This window comes from Strongylocentrotus purpuratus, unplaced genomic scaffold, assembly GCF_000002235.5.
Source record: "Strongylocentrotus purpuratus isolate Spur 01 unplaced genomic scaffold, Spur_5.0 spur5_scaffold_10, whole genome shotgun sequence".
Lineage (NCBI taxonomy): Eukaryota > Metazoa > Echinodermata > Echinoidea > Camarodonta > Strongylocentrotidae > Strongylocentrotus > Strongylocentrotus purpuratus.
Window position 1 is genome coordinate 28329540 of NW_022145595.1, and position 11217 is coordinate 28340756.

The 11217-nt window shown below is 42.3% G+C and overlaps 2 protein-coding genes across 2 annotated transcripts; one reads left to right on the forward strand and one right to left on the reverse strand.

The window, feature by feature from the left end:
• Positions 1 to 367: 367 nt before the first annotated feature.
• Positions 368 to 1785, reverse strand: LOC115921611. Its single transcript, XM_030979226.1, has 2 exons — positions 1758 to 1785; positions 368 to 1203 (listed from the first exon to the last, which is right to left on the reverse strand). The coding sequence occupies exons 1-2, from the start codon at positions 1783 to 1785 to the stop codon at positions 368 to 370; spliced, it is 864 nt and encodes a 287-aa protein (XP_030835086.1).
• Positions 1786 to 1970: 185 nt separating this feature from the next.
• LOC115921612 (BUD13 homolog) lies at positions 1971 to 5353 on the forward strand. The gene is made up of 2 exons (XM_030979227.1): positions 1971 to 2030; positions 3677 to 5353. Exons 1-2 carry the CDS (start codon positions 1971 to 1973, stop codon positions 5351 to 5353), a joined length of 1737 nt encoding a protein of 578 aa, XP_030835087.1.
• The last annotated feature ends 5864 nt before the right edge of the window (positions 5354 to 11217 follow it).

Sequence of the window (11217 nt, forward strand, 5' to 3'; positions counted from 1 at the left end):
AATGTGATAACCGTGATACACAGCTGTCAAAGTTACCAGCTAATCCCAACCATATCTATTGGGAGACTTCCTTTGACGATGCTGATGCTCGTGACTGTTTTCTCTCGAGGGTTCTTCATCCAGAGCATCATCAGGTTGTCACACTTGATGTCTCTCGCTGAGCTTGGAATGCTCCTCAGTACTAATTTGTGTTGCTAGTTGCTACGGTAATGAAAGAACAATTATCATCACTTACATGGAGCCAGGGCTCCTTCTGTCCCTTGTACTTGCAAAGACGTTCTCTGTGAACCACTCTTGGTTTACTCCTTTTCGTCAACTGGATCCTGTAGACTACATCGTTTATCTTCTTTAGAACAGAGTAAGGGTCTCACAAGTCTGACATCAATTTAGGTGATACACCTTTCTTCCTTCGAGGATGCCAATATCCGGAATACAGGTCAAGGGCGCAAAACCACTGGGAGCCCGTCAATGCATCTAAGATGTCGTCAATACGAGGAAGCGGGTAAGAATCTTTCTTTGTCACCCGATTCAAACATCGATATTCCACGCAAAAACGCATACTGCCATCTTTCTTAACGAGTACAATCATTGAACCCCATTCTCCTGATGCTGGCTCTATCACTCCTTGAGACTTCATCTCATCAATAGCTCTGACAGCCTCCTCCCTCTTAGCTAGGGGTAAACTAGGTTCAGCATCACCCGTCTCTATCTTGTGTGCGACTATGCTTGTCTGTCCCAAGTCCATGGATCCCTTGGAGAACAGGTCTTGTCGTCTCAGTAACAACTCCCGCTTTTCTTCTGGTTGTCCCTCAGACAATCCTACGCTGCTTCTTTCAGGCAGCGACCTTAAACGCGGAGCGAACTCGCCTGTGACTTCTCCTGCTTCTCCAACATTTTCCTCTTGAGATTCAACATCAATGACAACATCAACTCGCTCACATTTACCTACACAATTACCTTCTTGTGAAGATTGGGTATGCTGATTCAAAAGTGTCCTGCCAACCATCACCCCTCTGAGGAAGAGTCCTTCTGCTTCTCCACCCAGGGATGTAATGACAGGAGCCTTGCCATTTCTAGCCGTGTTCCGCTCCTCGAACACGACTAGTTGCCGTTTCCCTCTGCCATCATTGAGGCCTCTACTTGCTTTCTCTGAACACTTGGTGATGTCACTGGGCTCTGGTCTCCAACTCTGGCTTCCAGCACCTGCAGACGCCTTTCAATACCCTGCTGTGCTGTGGAAGATCTGTCAAGGTGCGCTATAATTTCAGCCTGGTTACTGACGGCACTTTCCGCAAACTTCTCAAACGCTTGTAGGAGGGCGCCAACTCCTAGAGGACTCGAAAGGCGACCCCTCCCTCTTGTACGCGTACGTGACGAGATCCGTGAGCGATGCATGGTTGAGAGTCGATAGTCACTTCAACAACTGTGTATCACCCTAAACCCCTGTTACTTTCATGAGCCTACTCTTGCTTTATTTAGAAGTTTCATAAATGGAAACTATAAGGCTACTGTATTTAAAATCCCTATACAAATTTCACGTCAGGTTCAGTATAGTATGGGAAATTATGGGTATACGGGCCGCACGCATGTGCGTACGTCGGGTTGCTTTGCCTGGTCGCACCTACGTACATGCGAGCTTGTATATAAAGGGCTTTTAGCCCGCTGCCCGGGGCAGAATTACCAGTAACCAGATAACAGAAGTATAGACTACGCATCGGAGTGCACTACAAGCAACGGAGATCATCACAGCAACCAGCAAAGGACAGCATCGACGGATTCTGACATATAGTGACGACTCTGGTGAGTAGATTTTACTTTAGTGGCGCTGCGAGTCTTCACTCGTTCCTGCGCAATTAAATTGAGCGAGTTTATCGTTGCGCTTGATATTATTGTGCAACTTGTATTTGTATAGTCGTAAGTTTGTAGCAGTAAGTTTCGAGCCGTATTTTGACTTGTTATTTACTAGATCTATGTCGATCTACGGCGTTCTCGCGGACAACTCCGTGGACCCGAGGAGAAGTAACAAGTCCGTATATCGCTTGTTATTTCTTCTTCTAATTATTGTAGGTCGTAATTTTAGGGTTTTTTCCGTAGAGTAGTAGTTTAGGACCCGTTTTCTTAGCGATTTTTGTATTATTGGGTGTGGCAAGGGACGCCACGTCGGCACGCCCTAGACGCTATTTTTGCATTCCTTCTATTGTGTACCGCACCCCATACCCTATGGTACCTTATTGTTATACTGGGTTGGAGTTTTTCGGGTGCGTACCTTGTATGAGTGATTGTTTGAGGCTGGGTTTATCCCTTCATTTACCTTGGCTTTGGCGTATTATCTTTGATATTTTTGATTGTTTGGGAGTGAAAGTATTTGCTTGGTGTGATTTGGGGTTCATTCACCTCTTATTGAAATTGTTTTTTCCACCCAATTTCGGAGTGCCGATTTTTTGTGAGTGGGGAGGGAGAGTGAACCACAGTGGTTATTGCATTGCTGCTGGAATTAAATCTTCGCTAATTTAATTGATCATCGCTAATTTGATTAATCATTTTTGAATTAGAGTTGCTCTCCTACAATTAATTAATCATTTTTGAATTAGAGTTGCTCTCCTACAATTAATTAATCATTTTTGAATTAGAGTTGCTCTCCTACAATTAATTAATCATTTTTGAATTAGAGTTGCCCTCTTACAATTAATCAGTTTGGAAGCAGAGTTGCCCTCTTACAATTTTAAGTAACGGGCTTCTCGCTCCGAATGATTTATTGGGTTCAATGATTGTAGGCAAGGGCATATAATTAAATATACTGTTAGGGTTTATATTTTATAAATCGTAGTTAAGTTACTGTAGTGAATACAAATATATATTTAAAAATACAAGTTTATCAAGCTGTTGAATTAGGTCTGAATGTTAACCGTGACATAGTGACCTAATCAACGGCTGTGAATATTGTGTTTGAATATATCGTATTTAAATTTATTGATAGGAAATTAATTAATTTATTAATCGTAGTGTAAGTTACTCCGCCAAAGATATATTGCGGGGACATACAAATATTTCTAAAGAATACAAATTCATGTGAGCGGTTGAATTTAGTCTGAGTGTCCACAACCAGGGACATATAGGGACTTTATCAGCGGCCTTGAATATTGTGTTTGAATATTTGGGTTTGAATTTGAATTATTTGAGGACAAGTCTCCTTCTTTGAATTGAATTCTGTACTTGAATGTTTGAATATTTGAGTGTGAATTTGGATTGAAATTATTTGGGTTTGTTTATCAGGAAAAGTCTCCGTTTGTAAATTAACATTCTGTATAACAGAATAGTAAATAATTGTTCGCCTGATTGAACAATTCTCTCGTGATATTTTAATAGTAAGTTAGTAGGGAATTGTTCGTTTGATTGAACAGTTCTTGCATAATATTTTAATAGTAAGTTAGTGGAGAATTGTTCGTTTGATTGAACAATTCTCGCGAAATATTTTAATAGTAAGTTAGTCAAGAATTGTTCGTTTGATTGAACAGTTCTTGCGCAATATCTTAATACTAAGTTAGTAAAGAATTGTTTGGTTGATTGAGCAATTCTTGTGCAATATTGTAATACTAAGTTAGTAAAGAATTGTTTGTTTGATTGAGCAATTCTTGTGCAATATTGTAATACTTAGTCATTTTTTTAAGGTTGATAGTCACGTAAAGTGTATACTGTTTCTCCCCCTCGCAGGTCGCGACAGGGCCATTCTAGGCCCCGCGACCAATATGAGGCTGTAGGTGAGTCGGATCGCAGAGGGAGTCGCTATGACTCCCCTCGATCGGATCGCCAAGGGAGTCGCCATCGCTCCCCTCGTTCAGGTCTCCGAGGGAGTCGCCATGATTCCCCTCGATCGGATCACGGAGGGAGTCGCCGCGATTCCCCTCGATCAGATCGCAGAGGGAGTCGCAGTGATTCCCCTCGATCAGATCGCCGAGGGAATCGCTGTGATTCCCCTCGATCAGATTGCAGAGGGAGTCGTCATCACTCCCCTCGATCATATCGCCGAGGGAGTTGCAATGATTCACCTCGATTCAGCGAACGAGGGAGTCGCTATGATTCCCCTCTATCAGATCGCCGAGGGAATCGCTATGATTCCACTCGATCAGATTGCAGAGGGAGTCGTCATCACTCCCCTCGATCAGACGACAGAGGGAGTCGCTTTGATTCACCTCAAAACCGGAGGGGTGACCGGTATGATAATAGTAGGGAGCGAGAATATCGCTATTATGACCAGGATTCCCCTCGAAGTCACAGGAGTGACCGTAGTGAGTCAAGAGGCCAACGTCCTAGGTCTCCTTCCCCATATCGTAGATCCCCTCGTAGGTCGCATGATCTGCGTAGGCGGGATCAGAGAGGGGAGAGTAGCGAGGGTGTAGAATTCGAATCGCCACCCCATGTGAGGAGGACGATGCACCCACCTATTCGGGACTCACAGTCACAGTCCGATAAGGCTCCTACCATTAGGAAATCGAACTTGCCCCCAACCCCTCCGGCACAAAGCGGCTTGGAAAAGAGGGTTACTTCTCTGGAGGGCAAGATGGATAAGATGGAGGGCAAGATGGACTCGATAATTGAAGCGCTGAAGACGTCCCTTTCAGTGATAGGGCTCTTACAGACTTCAGTCCAGAGTCTGGTTGACAGCGTGAGAAAGTCGCAAGCTTCTCCCGCCCGCTTCAGGGGCAGAGCCTCTCCCGCCCGGGGGAATTTCTTACCGGGCCGGAATATGGCCTGCTACCAGTGCGGGAAATTAGAACATTTTAAAATAGAATGTCCCGAGAGAAGTCCCGGACTTAAGGTTTCCTTCGTCTCCGAGGACCCGGGAAACGACTCTGGATCAGCATTGGGGTTGGACAAGGGTGGACCAGTGTACAATAATTCGGTAGCATTTGGAAGGGATTCGCCTCCCCCGGAAACGGGGATTAATGGTGTTTCCTCTGATGCTACAACTAGTGTGAACCCACATCCCGTTTTGGGTTTGGATAAGGGTGTACCAGTGGACAATAATTCAGTAGCATTTGGAAGGGATTCGCCTCCCCCGGAAACGGGGATTCATGGTGTTTCCTCTGATGCTACGATTAATGATAACATCCACGAATCTAAGCAGATTGGTGGCGGCCAGGACAGCATCGGTAAAGTGGAAGTGCCGGGGGAAGTTCCCAACCCAATCTCTAGTAAGAAAGAGCTTCCTTCTCACTCCCCTTCCGCGGGTGCGACCCATGGGGCCAGGCCTCCAACGGAGCCAAGCCCATGGCTGACACCCCCCTGGCCACCGCCTACCGGTCAGAATCCCGACAACCCAAAACTGGACATGGACAGATGTATGCCGCAGTAATTAGTCACCATCCACTTTTAGTATAAACATAAAATTATGGATTGGTGACAAACCCATTCGGGCAGTAGTACACACGGCTGCCGAGGTATACTATCCTCGTCGCCAACTGGAATGATTGTGGGACCGGTTGATTTGATTTTGGGTGGCAGCAAATTCAGTGAACATGTTTGTGTTGCCCCAATCGATGATGACATGTTGTTAGAGGCAGACCTCCTGCGGAAACATCGTGCATACATCAATATACCGGATTCCTTATTAACCTTTCAGGGCGAGTGTATAGAAATGACCTGTGGCGAAGATGTGAATAAAAAGTATTCTTTGCGAAGTCAGTAACCATCCCCCCGATGGCGGTCAAACGGGTGCGATGCAATCTCGATTCATCGCGTACGAGTGACCAATCATTGTGGAGCTGGATGTAGCCTTGACCGGGAATCACCCCAGCCGGCTTCAGCTGCTGGAGAAGTTTCCCTTGCCCCAGCTGGGGAGTAGGGGAGAGTCGTGGTGCTCTTCTTCTGAAGAGCCCTCCCGCTCCGGGAGGTATGGCGAGGGGGCTTGGTGCTCTTCAGAGCCCACCCCTTCAGGAGGGTTTGGAGCTCTCGAGAGCCCACCCTTTTTAAGTTTGTATACCCTCCCAATATCCGGCTCTATTTACAAGCTAAAGACTATTTGTTTTTTATCTTTCGCTTGTTTTTATAGTCGGGAGGAATATGGGAAATTATGGGTATACGGGCCGCACGCATGTGCGTACGTCGGGTTGCTTTGCCTGGTCGCACCTACGTACATGCGAGCTTGTATATAAAGGGCTTTTAGCCCGCTGCCCGGGGCAGAATTACCAGTAACCAGATAACAGAAGTATAGACTACGCATCGGAGTGCACTACAAGCAACGGAGATCATCACAGCAACCAGCAAAGGACAGCATCGACGGATTCTGACATATAGTGACGACTCTGGTGAGTAGATTTTACTTTAATAGTTTAAACTTTTCCACAATAAAATCCAATGAAGAAAAATATAATCCTAAAGGGGATTAAAATTATTTAATTAGTTAAATGGCAAATAAAACAATCCCATCAAAATAAGTTACCTAAAGTGACTAAATTTACTACTAAGTTATATCTTAACTTCCCCAAACAAAAGTAGCTTATCGGGTCTGCAAAGCAAGACTAGCTGTATCTAGCCTGCCGGACTACCAACTTTCCCTTTGCTCAGCACATGCACTGCACCGATCCTAAAACATTACTACACACACACACACACCAATACAACGCGTTGCTCCCCGTATACACACAGAGCTTTTGCAGTGCAGTGGTGTACGATGCCAATGACAATGAACGTAGGCTACTGCCATTGACCTATCTTAACTTGATACTACAATCAAAATATGACTTATTCCCTAACTAGACCTAACAATCTTCTAAAATTCCACCTTTCAAATCCCACTTCTGACACCAGTGTAATAACTTTTGGGAATTCTTTTATAAGAAAATGGGGAATTTAAAGACTGCAGGGGTAGATGTTTAGTCTAGCCTAAATTAATGCTCACGCAAGGCCAGGGCCAAGTCATACACACATACAATTACAGTCTCTGAGAGAAAGGAGTTATCGAACAATGATTTTTAAGTAACTGATGTTTATTCACAAGAAACATGGTGGTGATATCCAATATATTTACTTGCCACAACCTAATAACAGTTACACTTAACTCACATTTATACTAGTTCTTGCCCTTTGGCTAATTGATGATGCTCCCGAGCAACATCCTCCCAGCTCCTAACTCTAAGTTCTCACAAAATCTGTCTGTCTCCAAACTACCTCGGCCTCAGCTCCAAACTTTTACACACTCCCAAAAACCTCGCCCAAATTGAAGCTAGTCTCCAATTCAGACCTCCCTTTTTAATCGTTCGAGCATCCAATTTCTGTAACAGTATATAGCTACACGGCTATTGTTTGGTTTGAATATTGTTTCCTCGTGAAGTATAGAGTACAGTCCATCAGAGAGCAATTCGTGCTTAATCCAATGCTTAAAATCCCCGCTATTCGCAAAGTAAGTACATGAAGCTCAGAATCAGTTTGCGTAACAATTAAGAGGTCCAATTTCTGTCAATAATTGCTGTCCATCGCATTTGTACAGATACTCTATCCATATATTGTATAGATAATATACTATTGTAATGATAGTAAGGAATAATGAGTAATTAAATTAACACATTTTTAACTACAAAAAGGAACTAGAAACAAGAAGAAAAAAGGGGGTGCCATAGGCGAGAACAGGACAAGAGAGTACTTTACTTGACAAAGACTGGAGAAAAAATATTAACTTTTGTCCCTAGGATCTGATCAACAATTCCATCATTCAACTAAATGTTTGTTATGTCAGATTTATTATAGGTAACATGATTCAGTGATCCAAGGGACCCTCGGTGTTTGTTTAAAAAATAGTTTTTAGTTTGATCTTGATCTCTTCGTGAGAGGAAGTGAAACATTTTGTGTATGAAGACACAATACAGGTCATTAGGGCATATAAAATAACAAAGCGACAAAGCAATAATGTTCTCTTTCTGTTTCGTATTCAGCAGGAAGGAAGTACTTCATCCAGATGGGAGGTTGCGAAGTAAGAGAAATGATAATACTCATACAAACATGGTGTAATGTATGAAGGCACCAACTTGACCATTCATATGCAATGTTACTATGTTGACTGCATGGGTTCGCTTACAATTGTATTTAGATTTCCTTTTACTATACGCATAGCCTTGATTAAAGTTACCAGTGAGAAATAAATCATTGGTCGATAGCTGCACTAGACAAGAAGGTATACCAACTTAAACGTCCTCGTTATCCCTTTCATCCTCATCAACGTCATCATCATCGACACATCTTAACGATGGAGGGACATTGTGATCAAAACCTTCTAACAAGCACCATTGAAATCCACGCTGAAGACATTGATAGTATGGATATCGACCATCTTAACCACGACATGGAGAAATATCCTTGTGATCATCAAGGTAGACCTGGCGCTAGAACTAGAACGTCCTATGATGATCAGGACCAAAGGATCACTGATCTTGGACCAGTGCGTAGAATCTCCCCGGAGGCTAGCGCCTCTCCTGTCGTGATGTCTGTCATGGCAGCAACAGGATTCCTTGTCATGTGTGTACCTCTTCTACCTAGGAAACATTCTGCAAACACATTCTTCGCTATTTTTTACGTCCTTCGCAACATCATTGTGACTTTGCTCGTGTTATCTGCACTAGTAGGCACGATATGGTTGATTTTGAAGGTAGGGCAGTTGCATAAACAGGGATTGGTGCTTTGGCCTCGACGTTGCGAGCACTGTTTAAAAGTATTTAGTCAGATCAAGCTCCGTGACACAAAAAATGCAGATGAGGGAACAGTTTCTCTGAACAGGATTCCACATTCCTGGAGGAAAGAACTGATCGACCATAATACTACGGTCAGCAATGTAACGCTGAACATAGCGTATATATTTTCAGTTCTGTTTCTCCTTTTCATTCTTCCTAAAATAGCATTCATCTTTCTATGCTTTAACGAACACTCACCACAAAATGCTAAAGCCGAGACAAACACTGAACTAATCATTCAATTATTGGTCCTTTTAAGCTTATTCATGTTGGTTTACATTTTTAGTTTTTATCTAATCCCTACTTTTTATGATGCTCACTTTGTAGCAGTGCCTAAGATCTGGTGGTCCTTTCTCCTCTTAATTCAAGTCGGTGTTTGGATATCTATCCAGAAACTGGTGAGACCATTTGCAATTCTTGCTAATGGTAAAAACCGTTCACCCTACGCTTGTCCAATTAATAGCACATTAGGTGAGATATTAAAGGGTTTCCATGATATCTCTCAGCCATTTTCAGTGGAGTTTCCGGTAATGATGACATCTGTGCTGATTGAAATGTGGTCGCAGAATCTTCCAAGACAAGTCCAAACTCTGATGAAACATTCAGGTCAGTCCATTGGATGTTTTAAATGCATTACTCGACGATCTAATTGGATCACCTTAAGGAACTTTACCAACACAATTTTGAAAAGGAGAAAACTTTCCCCAAACAAATCGGAACGCTCTTTATTACTCAATAATAACATTGAGATGGAGTTTGACTTTTCCATGAATGTTCGTAGTGGTAATTTAGGCAACAGAATGGACAACAATTTGATTTCGAGTCATCCTCGCCATGATATATCTCTGCAGAACGAAATAGAGAAAGCTTTATCAATGACTTTGTTTATATGCGTCATATACTTTGGGATTAGCAATTACCTTCTAGCTGGAGACTCAAAACTCCGTGGCCGCTACACGCAATGGCTGTTAAGAATGGCGTTTTTCACACCGGAGTTGTTGGTCATTATGAAGCAGACGAACATGACTCGTAAAGGTGATAACTACTCGAACAGACGCACTGGACCCTATGCTCACAAACCATCAAAGAAAAATATCATAATGCTTTTACTCTCACTTTCTGGAGCCTGTTTATTAGATATGTTTTGCCTCGTGTCGTCCTTAGGTAACCTCATGTCAGGTTCTGAATTGTCCTGTGATGAAATGGTACTGAACGTGGTGAGCATCTTCAGTTGTGTCTTTGGCTTTCTCTGTAAATGCATCCAGTGTACATTCATCTTACAGTTGGAGCATCAGCAACCCAAAGACTACAATGAAAGGAGGTGGACTCTCCTTTGCCTACTTAGTGTAGGGATGACCAATGCAACCCAATGGCTGTTTGATAGTCTGGTTCATGAGAAAGGATCTAGCTCAGCATGGCCTGTCTTGAGTATGTTCTTTGAAGGTAATATAGGACTAGTCGTCGGGATGCTTTTTGTTCCATTCCTTCATTTATACGAGCTCCACATTGCCATCATGGCTTATGACACTTATAAACACCCATGGAATGTAAATATCACGTAAATGTCAGTTGTCGATCATTGCTCATGCTTCATGCGTAGTCATATTATTAAAATCAGCGCATGTTTGTTTTGATTGTTTTGAACCCAATTAAGCCAACCTAGCCGTTCATATTTGTAATCTATCGATATTGAGCCATATTATGGTCTCATAAGAGTCTTTCGAGTTGTAATGTATAGTAGGAAATATGATTTAAGCAAGCTATATCATTCACAATTTTGTTAACGAGATTAAAAGATAAATGTTTGACATAATTTTTTAAAATAATTGTTCAGGAGGAGAGTACTGAGTGTCGTGGGTATGCATAAATATATAGTGTAATGGAAGGTCCGTGTCATTTCATGTTATATCAACGACTACTTCTCGTGATATTTCAGATGTAATGGTATCACGTCAAATGTCTGGAAAAACACTTGCGGTGCTCAAATCCTTTATTTTTATTTCTAATATTGTACGAAAAACACGATATAGCTTAAATACGACAGAAGCTTAGAAAATGCAGTCTAAATTTCTATTCATTTCGAATACAGAATAAAAAATGAGCTAAGACATTCATGAGCTGTTGTTGACAGGGAAGGAAAAGGTTGACGGAAGTCCTTACTATATTTGATTTTAGTTGTTTCCATGCAAATCTGTATTTGGCGAACGATACTGATAGATCTAAATACGAGATTGAACCATCCAAGACAGACGTACATCCTATCTATAACTTTCTTTTTTTCGTTAAGATAATTATGTTGAAACCGAATCTGAACAGTGCACTTTTATATAAACTATACAGTGCGTCCCCCCAAAATGAAACCGGATTTCATGGCAGAAATTTTCTATCATAATAAATAATTTCTTTGATGAGATAAACATGCATGCTCTTCTTTCATTCGATCCACAACTTACTTTTCATAATTCACGCATGATTGAAACAATGGAAGTGATGCTAT